Source organism: Sphaeramia orbicularis, unplaced genomic scaffold (genome assembly GCF_902148855.1).
Source record: "Sphaeramia orbicularis unplaced genomic scaffold, fSphaOr1.1, whole genome shotgun sequence".
Taxonomy (NCBI): domain Eukaryota; kingdom Metazoa; phylum Chordata; class Actinopteri; order Kurtiformes; family Apogonidae; genus Sphaeramia; species Sphaeramia orbicularis.
Window position 1 is genome coordinate 7,921 of NW_021941601.1, and position 16,297 is coordinate 24,217.

Sequence of the window (16,297 nt, forward strand, 5' to 3'; positions counted from 1 at the left end):
TAACCTAATCCTAACAAAATGAACGATGAAAATGAACAAAATGAAGGAAAAAAATGTACAAAATGAAGAAAATGAAGGAAAAAAATGAAGAAAATGAAGGAAAAAAAAATAAGTAAAACAGTCAATGAAACCAACAAAAACATGACCAAAACAGTCAATAAAATAAATAAATAGATAGATAAATAAATAAATTTAAAAAGTGAAATAAATGTGACCAGTGTTTCAGTTTGAGATGTTTGAAATTACCAACGAAGACGACAACTTTGATCTAAAATCAGAAACACTGAGAAGGAATTCAGATATTCTACAACAACACAACTTTTATTCTTTGTTAAATAAAAAATGACACATCTGAAAATGGAAAAAACAAGAAAAAAAATCAGAAAAAAAAGATAATCAAAATTCTTTTTTTTTTTTTTTTTTTTTTTTACAGAGTGACGGTTCATGTTGTTTTGTCAGTGCCGGTGCTGGTCATCTTTTGGCCGCCTTCCGGTTCTCCAGCAGCAGAACCACCAGACGACTCTTCAGAGTGGACAGCTTAGAACTGTAGTTCTGCAGCAGAACCGACGTCAGCTTCTGTCTCAGAGCCGTCAGGTCCGCCAAAGTCCAACAGTCGGGAACATTGAGGAGGGTGTGGAAGAACTCCAACCACAGGTCACTGTGAGGGTTCCTGAAGGACAGCGGACACAAATGGGCCAAAGTCAACAAAACAGGAGACGAAAGCAACAGAAAATGAAGAAAACAAACAGAAAAATCCACAGAAAATACACAAAACACTCAGAAAAACCAACAGAAAATGAACAAAACACTCAGAAAAAACAACAAATATTTAAAATAATAAATAAAAACCTACAGAAAAGGAACAAAACACTCAGTTAAACCAACAATGAAAGAAAAAAATAAATGAAACATTAGCAAAACTAGAAAAGCACTCAGAGAGCGCAGACCTCCACCAAGGAAGATCTGTCCCCCCCCCCCCCCCCCCGATCACCACCAAAATTTAATCATTTCTTCCTTGTGCCAGTATCAACATTTCCTGAAATTTTCATCCAAATCCGTCCATAAATTTTGGAGTTATCTTGCAAACAGACAAACAAACCAACCATGTCAAAAACATAAGCTCCTTGGTGGAGGAAATGAACCAAATAATAAAGAAACCCCAAACTGAACCCGACTGAACCCAGATTTTCATCCTCAAACACCTCTCAGGTTTATTTTTTCTCTTCTACCATTCAAAGGATCTTTGTTGTTCTGTTTTTCTGTCGTTTCCAACAAATTCAGACACATTGAATGACTTTCATCTAAACCTGAGTTTTACACAGTGGATCCATGGATGTTCTGATCTCACTCAGACCACATCAGACCAGATCCCACTCAGACCAGCTGGTTCAGATCCAGTCCAGGTCAGTTACCTTCTGAAGACTGCGTTGGTCCTCCACACTCCGTCCTCCGTGGTCACCTGCATGTACGTCCCAAACAGCAGGCAGTAAAACCGTCCCCGCCACGCCAAAGTAGTCCGTCTGCATGCACACACACACGCACACGCACAAACACACACACGTCTGAGTTACAGCCGTTAAAGCTCGTATAAAATGTTTAACTCCGCCCAGTGCCGTTTCGCCCCGCCCACCTGGTAGTTCCACGGTTTCCCGCTCTGCATCTCTGTGCACTGGAACCCTGACGTCTGACAGGCGGCGGTGAAAGCAGTGCCTCGTGGGAAAAGCTCCATGTCGATGCTCTGTCCGAGGTCGATGAGGACCAGGCCGTGGTCCATGTTGTTCGGATCAAAACACTTATTTTCAAGGAACCTGAAGGGGACACGGGCGGGAGGACGGAAGTCAATAAAACAAAGAAAGACAGTTAATAAAAACAAAGACAGGACAAAACAGTCCATAAAACTGACAATAAAAACTTACAAAACAGTCCAAAAAAAAAAGAACAAAACAGTCCATAAAACTGACAAAAAATTTACACATCAGTTCAACCCCACCAAAAGAACAAAACAGTCCATAAAACAAAAAAAATGAACAAAACAGACCAAAAAACAAAGACATTCACAAAACAGTCCAAAAAAACCCAAAACAAAACAAAACAGTCCATAGAACAAAAAAAATGAACAAAACAGTCTATAAGACGAAAAAAAACCCAAAAAGTACATAAAACTGACAAAAAAAGAACAAAACAGTCCATAAGACCAAAAAAATGAGTAAAACAGCCCATAAAACTGACAAAAAAAGAAAAAAAAATCAAAACCAACAGAAAAGGAACAAAAAACTTTTTCAAAAAGTAGAAAAAAAAAAAAAAAAAAAATCAGCAAAAATTTACCAAAAAAACAAACAAAAAAAAAACAAACAAAAAAAAGACCTAATCACAAACAAACCAAAAAAATGGCAAAATGTAACAAATATGAAAAAACAAAAAAAAAGTCCATAAAACCATAAAAAAAGAACAAAATGAAGACAAAAATGGAGTGGACGTGGACAGGAGGACAGCGCTGCATTAAAGGGTGGTGTGGTGTAGACTGTGGGCGGAGCTTGCCTCTCCCCTAACAGGAAGTTGTCTGGTTTGATGTCTGCGTGGATGATGTTGACGCTGTGCAGCTGCTCCACCATGTGGAGGATGCAGATACTGAAGTAGAGGACCAGAGGCTGAGGCATCACCTTATCACTCCCACATTTATACAAGTTCACCACGTTCTGAAGGGAATGATGGGAAAACACAGCCATCCACAGGGTTAATCAGGATGCATTAGGGTCAAAGGCCAAACTCACTTTATTATCTCTGTGGGGACATTCAGCCGCTGCATTTCACCCATAATACACACAGAGCACTTAGCATTAGCATTAGCATGAGCTGCCACTGACTGTTCTGAGGATCATATAAACTTCCACTACATTTAGACTGCAGGTAAAAAAAAACAAAAAAAAAAACAAATCTGACTTTTTTTTGCCAATGTGAAATTCTTTTTAGCAATTTCAATTAAAGGCAAAAATATAGTAACAATTGAGATGAAATGTCCTGTTTGACTGGACTTTCTTTGATGTTTCAGTATACTTAAAGCCTCCTCTGTAGTTGCAGTAGTTGTACAGTGGCGTGTTTTCATACCAGCAGTGTTCCGTAGCTGTGCAGTTCTCCGAGCAGAACGCTGCCGTCGTGGAACAGATGGGCGGAGCTGAGGCGGCTGTACAGGTGGCGGATGTTGGGCTGCAAACGCACATCCAGCTGAGTGTTGATATAAAACTCCCAGGGATTGGCCGGTTTCTGCACCTGTGAAAAACAAACAAATAAGACGGCCATAAGTCCATATATGACTTCTATCAGTAGGAACTAGACTGATATCTGGAACCATTTACATGTTCTAAACCAAAAAAATATGGACCAGTAGAAGGAAATGAACATTTTTATATTTAAAAAAATCCACAAAATTCACAAGTCTTAATAATTCAAAACTATGAACCACCTTTGTAGACATTGTCCCAAAGAAGAAACATAAAATATATTAAATAAATCCAACCAGAAGTTTTGGAGAAGGTGGTGGAAGAAACTGCAAATAAAGATGAAGATTAAGTCAACAAAAAAATGAGTAAAACTGACTGTTTTGTTCATTTCTCTTCCTGATTAATTTTTTTGTTGATTTTATCTAATGTTTCATTCATTTTTTTCTTCATTTTTTGTTGGTTAAATTTAATGTTTTGTTAATTTTCCTTCATTTCATTCTATTTATGTTGATTTTATTCATCATATTGTTATTTTTTAATTGACTTTATAGACTGCTTTGTTCACCCCCTGTTCTTTTTCTTTGGTTTTATTGACTGTTCATTTTTCCCCCCATTTTGTTCTTTTTCTTTGGTTTTATTGACTATTTTATTCACTTTTTTTCCCATTTTGTTCTTTTTTGTTGGTTTTATTGACTGTTTAGTTCATAGTAAAAAGGACATGCACATGGCGTGTTATAATGTATTTGGTAAATGTGCCGTGAAACCTGATGAAACAGGAAGTGAATAAAAGCCTCCGGTGGTTCTGACCTTTAACACCATCCTCTCCGAGGTCATGGGGTCTGTCGCCTGGTAGACGGTGGCGAAGGCTCCTTCTCCCAGAATGCAGTCGACTCGCAGAGAGGCCTTTCCTGTAGGAAACCAACTGTCAGTAATACTGCCCCCTGGTGGACACTCCAACATCATTACACATCTAAACTGTTCACAGTCTGACAGATGTTACACATGTTCATGAAAACTCATTAAAACATATTTGTACTCCTTTGGTTTTGATGCAGCCTGAGTCTGCTCCTGTTTAAGTGCTTTTAAAATTATGTTTTTATGATTGAGGTACAGTACTGTTTCAGCAGTGGTCGTTCTTAGATGAAAAGATACAAATGTATGGATTTAAACTAAACATACAACAATAATATGATGCTGTAAGTCTGTTGAATGAACATCAACAATATCAGGAATAAAAAATAAAATATGCTGCACTACTGACTCGAACCCAAACCGTACAATATTTGTGTCAAACTGAAAAGGCTACTGGTATAGTTTTTAATCACAGATGTTATTATACACACTATTTATGAATATTTATACATTTCTCTTTACTGATTATTTTATCCTGTTGTGTTTTATTTGTGTTTTTATTGATGCCAATTCAACGTCATTTTGTTTTGCGGTGAATCTATGATGTAATGTTTAAATGACAGTAAAAGAAAATGAATCTCAGGCCCAGTTTACACAACACTCGGGAGTGAAAACAACTAAATATTTGATCAGATGTGCCTTTCTTTTAGACAGTAACGGTGTTTTTGGGGGTTGAAAACGCAAAAAAGTGAAACTACCTTCCAGAGTGGAAATCTTAAAAAAAATCATCGTCTAAAGCGGGGGTCACCAACCCTGGTTAGGGTTAGGTCTGATTGCTCTGTATGTGGAACCTGAATTCAAATAATTTTGACATCTTTGATTGTTAATATCTTCAGTGTAATTTCTGCATTTCACAAATTCATCCCAGGGGCCGGATTAGATCCTTTAGTGGGCCGGATTTGGCCCCCAGGCCACATGTTTGACACCTGTGCCCTAGCTGCTCATATTTACATCCAAGAGTCGTTTCAACAACTGTCACAAATCTTTTTTGAGAGAAGTAGTAGAGCAGAGAGGGAAAATGTTCTGTTTCCTGTTTTGTGTTTGTATTTGGAGCTAGGAGGGAACAGAAGTAGAGCGGTTCTAGGCAGGTGCTCTGTTTTAGTGGTGCGGATGCCACCTGGTGTTCATACTACATCCAGAAGTAGGATAGTTCATACACTGCTACGTGTCCGTCTGCTCGCAGATTTTTCACATGTAAGCGTGGAATTTAAAGTGAGAACACAACGCCAGTTTTGCATTTTGGGTTCAGATTGTCATTGTCTAAACACAGTCTAATAAAATGTTCATCTGGACAAACAGTTTCCACTTTCAAATGAATACGTCTTTACTCATAATCAAAGACACTTTCAAATTGAGCTTTAAAACTTTAAGGTTCAAGTCATTGTTGTTTTTCACCCCATAGATAAATCCTGAAGGTTAAACCCTGGACCGGTTCACATGTGACCCCGGTTCTGGTTCTCACCCATGCTGATGGTGGTCCTGGGACGGATGTTGGGGACGTTTCCTTGCCAGCTGATGCAGTGGGGGTGGGACGTCAGGGGGGGGTTCAGGGCCGACAGCAGACCTGAGATCAGCTCGTTGTCCCAGGGGTCCGAGAACAGCGGTGCTGGCTCCAACCGGGCCGTCCCGAGGGTCTTGGGTGTCATGGACACATCGACGCTCAGCCCCGCCCCCCTGTCAGGACTCATCATGGGTTCGTCCACTGTGTCAGATGGGGGTTGTGGTGCCGGGCTCATGGGCACGTCAACATAGAGCTGCAGCTGTGGACTCATGGGGACGTCCCTGGTCCTGCTGATGGTGGTGCTCTGTGGGGTTTTGGGCTGACGGGGGCTCAGGAAGGCGTCCAGGTCTGGTTCTGCTGCGTGCTCTGGGCTTCTGACGGACAGCCAGTCCAGTCTGGGCACACTCTCTGGGCTCATGGGGACATCCTCCGCTGGTCCGTGGACCCGTTGGCTGCCGGGTCGGTCCAGATCCTCCATGATTGTGAAGGGTTCTGCCCCTCTGGGTTTGGCGTAACTCTGGGGGTCTGGTCCGGGGCTGGCGTATACCTCCCAACCGGGCCCCACTGTCCTCTGGATGGAGGCGTCGGTGGGACACAGTGTGTGGTCTCTGAAGGACAGAACGGCTGGAGGGGGGGGCTGGACCATGGTGGTGGAGGAGGAGGCCAGGCAGGTGGGGGGCGGGGCCAGACCTTCACCCACAATGGTACCGTGTGTGGAGGACAACGGCTGCAGCTGACTGACGGCATCGGATAGCTTCTCCTCCGATGGACTCTGCTCTATGATGGGACTGGGGGGGCAGAAGACAGAGTCCGACACCGAACAGATGAACAGACCCAGGACCAGGGTTTAGGACCCTCTGGAAACATTTACACCCACACATTATCGCCCTCATATTTATAAAACTCACCTTAGAATGAGTCAGTTTTACAGCTTCAACAGTAATATCACATTTATTATTATTATTATTATTATTATTATTATTATTAGCAACAGTATCTTTACACACTTATCTACACTTCTTTTACTTATATTCATGATAAATTGTCTGGTAGATATTGTACAAATTACTTTTGCAGTTGTGTTTAATAAAGTGTTTGAATATAGATTTGGTGTATATGTATTTAGGGCAAGACATACACATCCATCCATCCATATTTCTTTCCTGCTACTTTCTATTCTACTTGAACTGACTGTAACAACAATTTCCTCTGGGGTTAATAAAGTGTTCTGGAGCATCGAGTCCATTGACTCCTTTAAGAATAAAATGTATCTTTTTAGGGAGGTGTTTAGCCCGGGTTGATGTTTTATGGGCTTGTGTTATTGTCTGTTTTTCTGTACTACTGTCCTGTTTTTATCCAAGTGTATGTAGGACATTTTATTTATTTTATTTTAAGCTTTTACTAACATTTTATTCTAAACTGTAAAGCACTTTGTGATTTTATCTTTGAAAAGTCCAGAATGCAGCAGTGCATCTGGTCTTCAATCAGCCTAAAAGGGCACATGTCACCCTGTTACTCATTGAGTTCCACTGGTCTACCCATAGCTGCCCGCATCAAATTCAAATCTTTAATCCTAGCCTACAAAATTCTCAGTGGGTCTGCTCCTACCTACTTAGGTGCACTGATAAATGCTTATGTTGCCCCACGACCACTCCGCTCATCTGGGGAACATTGTCTGGTGGTCCCCAGACCTTGTAAAAGACAATACAGGGTCTTTTCATGGGTCGTTCCACATTGGTGGAACGTTCTACCAAGCACTACGAGAACAGAGGCATCCCTGCCTATCTTCAAGAAGCTCCTGAAGATCCAGCTCTTCTGAGAGCACCTCCTGTCCGAGCTCTGGCAGACATTCCATTTTAAATATTCTAATAAGGTTTTTCCAAGGATTATCACAGATTTTCCCAGGATTATCTCTGGACCTGCTGCGGTGTTCCTGCCTGTCTCCTGCCCTCATCATCATCACTCACTTATCCTCAACTGCCTCCATGTGTCTCCTCCTACTCCCCCCTTCTCCCCCTCTCCCCCATTCTCTATCGCTCCCTCTTTTTCTCTTTCTTTACTCTCTCTCTTTAACCCCAACTGGTCAAGGCAGACGTCCATCCTCCAGGAGTCTGGGTCTGCTCCAGGTTTCTGCTGTTAAAGGGAAGTTTTTCCTTCCACTGTCACCAGTCACAAGTGTTTGCTCCTGGAGGATTCTGTTGGTTTCTGTAGAATTGACTTAGAGTCTGGTTTTGACCAACTCTATATATAAAGTGTCATGAGATAACTTTTTTGTTGTGATCTGGCGCTATATAAATAAAATTTGATTGATTGAGTGATTTGATTGGTTTTCCCCTGTAAGTCGCTTTGGAAAAAAGCGTCTGCCAAATGCATAAACATAAAAGTGCTATATAAATAAAATTTACTAACTTACTTTATTTCTGATTCTGATGTTCTTGTAATGCGATTGTAGCATCGACGCTTCATTTGTCACGTGTTATCCTTGACAGTTCCCATTTAGTGCAAATACTCTGAAGAACTGTTAACAATATGACATACGATACATCACTACCTGAGTTTTTTGGTTTGTCGTCTCACAAAGGCCTCTTCGTGTCCATCAGCACCGTCACAATTCTCTGAAAGAAACAGATGTTCATTTGGACTGAGTAAAAAATTTTAAAAACACCTAAGAAAATCTGGACTATAGACACTTAGAGATAGTTTTCTCCAGATAAGCTTAAGCAGTGGTGTCAAACATGTTGCCCAGAGGGCCAAAAAGGGTCCGATACGGCACGCGGGATGAATTTGTGAAATTAAAAAATTACAAAACATAAGCCACAAACTGAAGAAAAAAGAATAAAATGGGCAACAAAATGTCACTGATTCAGCAGTAAAACCCATGGAGTTTAATAAATGACAGTGGATGGAAACACTGGGGTTATGGTCAGATACTAACAACTCACTTTTTCCTCCATTTTCTTAGTTTTGATATAAAAACCTCTGAATTTACTTTGAGTTTTAATGAACATCTACATGATCAGTGAATTAAATATACAAAAATACAGAATTTACACTATCCTAAACTTTTGGGAGCAGCCATGGCTCAGGTGGTAGGGCGGGTTGTCCAATAACCGAAAGGTTGGTGGTTCGAATTCCACTCTATCCTAGTCAGTCCGTTGTGTCCTTGGGCAAGACACTCCCCCCTCCTTGCCTCCAGTGCCACTCACACTGTTGTATGAATGCGTATGAATGTTTGGTGGTGGTCGGAGGGGTTGTAGCGTGAATTGGCAGCCACGCTTCTGTCAGTCTGCCCCAGGGCAGCTGTGGCTACAAATATAGTTTACCACTACCAGAGGGAGAATGTGAGAGCGAATGAATAATGGATCAATAATATAAAGCGCTTTGGGTGTCTAGAAAAGCGCTATATAAAATCTGATCCATTATTACTATTATTTTGTTAGGATTTGGTGCTATATAAATAAAAATTGATTTGTTTTATGTTCTGTTAATGATATTGCCCTAACATAATGTAACATAAATGACAGTATCGTCAACATAAATCATTGTTTTATCAACTAATGATACATTTTACTGAAAATTCCCTTTTTCTTCAGTTTCCTCTGTTTTAATATAATGACCTCTGAATTTATTTTGAGTTTTAATGATCATGAACATGATCAGTGAATTAAATATAGAAAACTACAGGATTTACACTGAAAAATGCAAATAGCAGAAGATTACATTCTAATAAATGGTGATAAATCACTTAGGAAAGGGGACTTTTTGAAACAAAAATAACTAATAGTTGTTTAAAGGTTGCCTCGGTACCTTGGTCCTGGGAGAAGTTGCTGCTGAAAAATGTTTTGTGGGTGAACGGCGTGGAGACGAACTGGGCCAACATGGCGAAGTCTGAGGTGCTGTTGGGACAAGCAGCCAGAGAGTTGAGGGAGTTGTAGGCAGCCCCCCACATGGTGCTGTCATCAGGCATCAGGTCTGGAGACGTCTCCTGATCAGGGACAGAACAGAATCTAAAAACACCCAGCGACCAAGAATTGTGACATTCGTCACATTTCTATGACGTAAAGGTCGGATAAATGCGACCTGGCCGTTCAGAATGAAGTCACATTGGAAAATATCAGATCTGGGTCAGATTTAGGACAACATATATGAAAGTGGTCCGGATCAGATTTAGGACCACATATGAAAGTGGTCTGGGTCAGATTTCGGACCACATATGAAAGTGGTCTGGGTCAGATTTCGGACCACATATGAAAGTGGTCTGGGTCAGATTTAGGACCACGTATGAAAGTAGTCTGGATCAGATTAGTGCTGTTCAAACTGTCTTTAACAGATCAGATACAGGTCACATATGGGCGGGAAAAAAAAAAAAAAAAAAAAATCGGATTTGGGCCACATTTGTCCGCAGTCTGAACGTAAATTATGTTCCAGTCCTGTGGTTCTGGATAAACATCAATCTAACTATAGAAGTGGGCGGGATTTTTACTGGAGGAGAACTCAACTCATCCAATCACAGTCCATATCTGACTTCTATTAGTGACCAATAGGAACTACACTGATATCTAGAACCATTTCCATGATCTAAACCATCAACAGATGGACCAGTAGAAGGAAAGGAACATTTAGAATATTTTAAAAATGCATCAAAAGTGTAAAAATCTATATTTCACAAAACTGTGACCAAACTTTGTAGACATTGTCCAAAAGAAGATAAATATAAAATTAGAAATGAATTTGACCAGTACTTTCACTGGAGAAGATGTTTGAAGACATTTCTAATAAAGATGATGAAGACGTCTATGGATCGGTGAGATAATAAAACCCATCAGCCCGTACTCACATTAGGCCTGCAGGGTCTGGACACAGGGATTTCAGCCAGAGCTTGGACCGGTTTCACCTCCTCACCTGCAGGGCGAGCAGAACTGAACCAAGAAAAAAAAAAAAAAAAAAAACACAGGTTCATGACAACCACAGGGACTCATGTTGACGTTTCCCAGTTAATGTTGGATTCGACTGTACCTGCAGTTTTCTTTGTCGTCGCTGTCCTGGAAAATGGTGAAGGGGGCGGAGGTGGGAGGAGCTTTAGGCAATGAGGACACGCCTTAAAAAACAAACAAACAAAAAAAAACCCACCCATAATTAGGATAGAACTGTCTATACTGACTCCACAAATAAAGGACTGGTTTTTATTTCCGCATATTTTTTTCAAAGAAAATTAATGTTCACATTTTTTTAAAGGACTGTTTGTAAATGTAAAACATTTTCATCATGTAATTTTACTTCTTTCACTGTAGAACATAGAGAAAAGTTTGGAATTGTCATTATTTATAGGTTATTCTGTTATGGTTTGACTGGTTCTGACCCACTTTAGATCATATTTGACTGAATGTGGAACCTGAATTAACATGACTTTAACAACCCTGTATTAAACCGTATTAAGGATGTAACAATATGAAAATTTCATATCATGGTTATTGTGACCAAAATTATCACGGTCATCATTATTACATTGTGGTATTGTTGAAATTGTGCTCAAAATGTTCAAAAGGTACTGATACACACTGAAATAATTCAACCAAGTTGTATTTTGAAAACAAAACAAAAAAAAAACAACAAATAAAATAACTGGCACAATGTACCTCCTGTTGCAGAAACATTTAAATATTAACCCTTAGTGGTCTGAGCCTATTTTGTCTGTTTTTCAGTCCTTTTGATTTTGCCTTTATATACTATATAAACAAATGTTTACTATACCCATGTTTGGGATCTGTTTTTTCAGCACAACATTTATATCTATTATCTATATCTATCTATTATGTCTATTATTTTTTCACTTTAACCTACTATAAAAACATAAAAGGACAAAAAACACACAAAAAAAGTAAAATCCGATTTGAAAAATGTATAAAATTTATTGCATAAATAACACACAGATGCTTAATGAACCTTTTCAAAGACCTTAAAAGTGAATATTGGTTCCAAATATTAGGTATAGAAAATTAAAATTGTAATAAATTAAAACTATACTCAAATATTTACATAGGGTTTTTTCCTCTAAAAGTACAGTAATCAAACACAGTTATCATGATAATTAGAATTTAAATGGTAATACTAACCGTCTGCAATTTTACTGCCGTTTATCATTATACTGGTTATCGTTACATCCCTAAACTGTACATGAAACTATGCACAGACTGAACCTAATAAATCGCATATTCACCAGTTCTCGTTAAACCCGGATCAGGTTCCTTCTCGCTGGCATGGAGCATCAATGTGTTGCTGAACGTCTCCTCCAATAGAGTTGGAGCCTGGAACATGTCCATAATCACATCTGGAAGCAACAAAAACAAATGCAGATGAAACAGAGTCAAATACAACGGCTTTTACTTCAGTTCAGAACATTTTCACTCCGCAAATTTAACCCTTCCTCGAATAAGGCTAATGACGTTCAGTTTGTCTTCTGTTGACATAATTATACTCTTTTTTCTTTTGTTCAGACAAGGTATAGTTTTTAACATCAAAAAACTATACCTTGTCTGAACAACAGAAAAAAGAAAATTATATTTAACCCTTCCTCCTCTTCTTTCACTTCTTTTTAAACAAGGGTAACATCCAAAGTGTAGATTTGGAAAACCTCCAACGCACTGAAGACAGTAAATAACAAAAGCAACTGGACATGTTCAATCCAGCTATGAACGAGGCTTAGCAAGAGTATATCCCCAAATCCCCCCAATCGTCTGCTATATATAAATCTATCCACAATAATTGTTCGACAATCGATATGAACTCAGTTTGAGCTCCATGGACCTGATAGTGTCAGAATTATGGTCAATGAACCCATTTTTTTCCCCCACAAAACTCTATCTAGTGAATGAAAATGACCCTGTATGAACTCTGGATGGTAGACAGAACATGGACATTTGGAAGAACATCAATATGAACCACATTTGATCTCAATCGGCCTATTGTTGATGATTTATGTCCAAAAAACTAATGTTCAACTAAAGTGGCCCCATATAGGTGACTTATGCCACATTTCCACTACGTGGTACCGGCTCAACTCGACCTTTTTGTGTTTCCATTATGAAAAAGGACCTGGAATCTGGTACCTGGTACTAGTTTTTTGATATCACCTCCGCCGAGGTTCCAGAACTGGGGACCAGATACTAAAAGGTGACATATAAACACTGCAGACCACTGATTGGTCAGAGTAGTCTCTGTGCCCCGCCTTTTTACAAAAAACAGATGCAGAAGTTTACAGTAAATCTGTCGGTAGGTGAAGCCACATGATGACAATCTGTAAAACTACACCATAGTTTGTCCAGGAGGTTCAGTCTTTGGTGGCCGACGTAAAAATTCAACATGAGCTTGACGAGACAACACGCAACGAGTGAGTTTATCAGCAACTCTGAGCAGATGAAGTAACGTGCTACATTGCTATGACGTCCAGGTACTGTAAAGTCTGTAGTATCCTGTATTGGAAACGGTCTGGAATAGGACCTGATACCAGAGTTGAGCCGAGTCGAGTCGAGTCGGTTCCACGTAGTGGAAACGTGACATTATAATACTCATGGAGAACCTGAAATTAATAAGGTTCTTCCACTATGGCTCCACTATGTTGGTTACACTGGTCTACAGGTTAAACGCTTCCAGGATAAAAGTAGTGAAATTTCACCACATGTCAGTCAGTAGTCTCTATTCCATTGACCCTCAAATTAAGAGAATATAACTTGTGCATAAAAATTTGCTTAATGGAAAAATGACAATTTTGCCAAAACTCATTTTTCAATGTAAATTTTTTGCGCCGGCAAGAGGTGTTTTTTTGGGCGTAGCAAAATTGGCATATAACGCAAAACTACAAAGAAAAAACCTTTTTTGTAACTAGAGTCATATGAATAAAAAACACGGATGTTGACAGACATTACAACAAGAGAAGAAGAGTTTTGCAGGAAACATGTATTGGTATGTGTGGACACACCAGGAAACCCAATTATTTCAGAATTCAGTAGGAGATAGAGGGGTAATATATAATAATAATAATAATGAATATATCTGTAAATCAACACCATATTTACATTCATCACCATGTTTATGGAATGACTTCACGTGTCATCCTATAATAATAAATAAACAAATCATTGCATTTGTGATTTCATGGAAAAACTGACATTAGGCACTTCTGTTTTTTTCAATATTTAGTAAATATCAGTAAAGTTTTGCGCAGATGTTCAATGGAAAAGCAACTACATATCCGGATAAATCCAGTCCTAAATGCTGGTTGGTTGTAGTTTCCTAGATTCAGTCTGGGGTCAAAATGTGAAATTGTAGAATTAATGATAGAATGGGTTTAAGTCCAAAGGAATATTAGTGTCAGATCTACTTCCAAACACCGTCTGCACATGATAATACATGGACTGTGCAGGTTCTGTCAGTGGAACATTTATACATCTACTGGATAAATGGACACAAACCAACATATATGTGTTACAACACACCATCGTATACCTGAAAAACTGCAGCAAACCAACACTTTGGTCATTAGTTTAACAAGTAACCTCATTAAAATACAGAACATTTAGCACATTTAATCTCTGAGGTAGATCACTGAAAAAAATGCAGACCAGTGATTTGCAGCCGAGTGTGAAGCGAGCGGGATGAGGATCAGCACCTCCAAATCCGAGGCCATGGTTCTCGACCGGAAAAAGGTGGTTTGCCCTCTCCGGGTCGGTGGGGAGTCTTTGCCCCAAGTGGAGGAGTTCAAGTATCTGGGGTCTTGTTCACGAGTGAGGGAAGGATGGAGCGTGAGATTGACAGATGGATCGGTGCAGCGTCTGCAGTGATGCAGTCGCTGTACCGGTCAGTTGTGGTGAAGAAGGAGCTGAGCCGAGAGGAGAAGCTCTCGATTTACCGGTCAATCTACGTTCCTCCCCTCACCTATGGTCATGAGCTTTGGGTCATGACCGAAAGGACAAGATCCCGGATACAAGCGGTCGAAATGAGTTTCCTCCGTCGGGTGGCTGGGCGCACCCTTAGGGATAGGGTGAGGAGCTCAGTCACCAGGGAGGAGCTCGGAGTAGAGCCGCTGCTCCTCCGCGTTGAGAGGGGCCAGCTGAGGTGGCTCGGGCATCTGTTTCGGATGCCTCCTGGACGCCTCCCTGGGGAGGTGTTCCGGGCATGTCCCACCGGGGGGAGACCTCGGGGAAGACCCAGGACACGTTGGAGAGACTATGTCTGTGGGCTGGCCTGGGCATGCCTCGGGGTCCCCCTGGAAGAGCTGGAGGAGGAGTCTGGGGAGAGGGAAGTCTGGGCATCCCTGCTTAGACTGTTACCCCCGCGACCCGGCCCCGGATAAGCGGTGGATAATGGATGGATGGATGGATGGATGATTTCAAGGGATAAGAAAATCAACCAAATCTGTCCATCTTATTGCGTTCACACAAACGATATCTGGCAGCGTTTGGGGTAAAACCATTATATCCCCGAAACTCAATTTCAGGGATATAATGAATGCCAACAAATTAACATTATTAAAGTCTTCAGTGTAATTTTTGCATTCCACACATTCATCACATGGGCTGGACTGGACCCTTTGGTGGCCGGTTTTGGTCCACAGGCCGTACGTTTGGCTCCACCGAGGTACAGTGAGGACAGAAGAGGTACAATCAGATCAAATATTAACTGTAGTTTAGAGAATAGAGTCCAGTCCACCCAAATCACACCCTGTTGTGTTTATTAACCTGGTGTTGCTATAGAAACGGCCACAGTGGGGTTGTGCTCACCAAGTGCTTCCCGAGTGTTGACGGTGGGCGATGGTAACATCCGTGAGGGCGTGGCCTGAACGAAGCCCAGCGACGTGTTGGGAGTGACGTGAGACAGGTTGGCGACGCCTCCCTGTGACGCTGAGACAGAGACAGAAGGAGACGGTCTGAGGAGGTTCTGATGGACCGGGTTGGGTTCTGCTGACGAAGAGGAAGAGGAGGAGGAGGAGGAGGAAGAAGAGGTGGAGAAGAAGAAGGAGGATGAGGATGAAGGAGGAGGATAAAAAAGGATGAAAATTAGCAAGAGGAGGATGAAGACAATGAGGAGGAGGTGAAGAAGGAGGAGGATGAAGAGGAGGAGGAGGAAGAGGAAGGTTCAAGGTAAGAAAGGTACTTACTGTTGAGTTTGTCCTCGAGCTGCAGGGGTCGACTAGGGTCACTGGAAAAGGAACAGGAGAACCAGTATAAGAGGAGAACCAGTCTAACAGGACTAGTCTAACAGGGCCAGTATGAGAGGAGAACCAGTCTAACAGGACCAGTATGAGAAGAGAACCAGTCTAACAAGAGAACCAGTTTAACAGAACCAGTCAAACAGGACCAGTATAAGAGGACAACCACTCTAACAGGACCAGTATAAGAAGAGAACCAGCCTAACAAGAGAACCAGTTTAACAGAACCAGTCTAACAGAACCAGTATAAGAGGAGAACCAGTCTAACAGGACCAGTATGAGTCATCTGTGTTTAAATCTACTCACCGTTCTGATCCACTGGTCTGGACCAGGTCCACGTGGTGGGACATGGTGCCGTCCTGGTCTTGGTTGTGGGCCGGTCCCTGGTTCATCTGCAGTGGTTGCATCATCGCCGTGGCGTCGGGTGTCCCGTTGCTCTGCTGTGGGGGGTTGGAGGTCAGC

At 41.0% G+C, this 16,297-nt stretch overlaps 1 protein-coding gene across 1 annotated transcript; it reads right to left on the reverse strand.

Moving 5' to 3' along the window:
* Positions 1-373: 373 nt before the first annotated feature.
* LOC115416409 (mitotic checkpoint serine/threonine-protein kinase BUB1-like) lies at positions 374-16,275 on the reverse strand. Its single transcript, XM_030130171.1, is given in 16 exon segments — positions 374-670; positions 1,413-1,489; positions 1,491-1,520; positions 1,631-1,808; positions 2,539-2,696; positions 3,106-3,267; positions 4,026-4,126; positions 5,593-6,419; positions 8,183-8,246; positions 9,439-9,616; positions 10,469-10,550; positions 10,648-10,729; positions 11,849-11,959; positions 15,408-15,527; positions 15,785-15,825; positions 16,142-16,275. Coding segments are annotated over 16 exon segments (2,514 nt in total). The 5' UTR covers positions 16,246-16,275; the 3' UTR covers positions 374-471.
* Between the last annotated feature and the right edge of the window lie 22 nt (positions 16,276-16,297).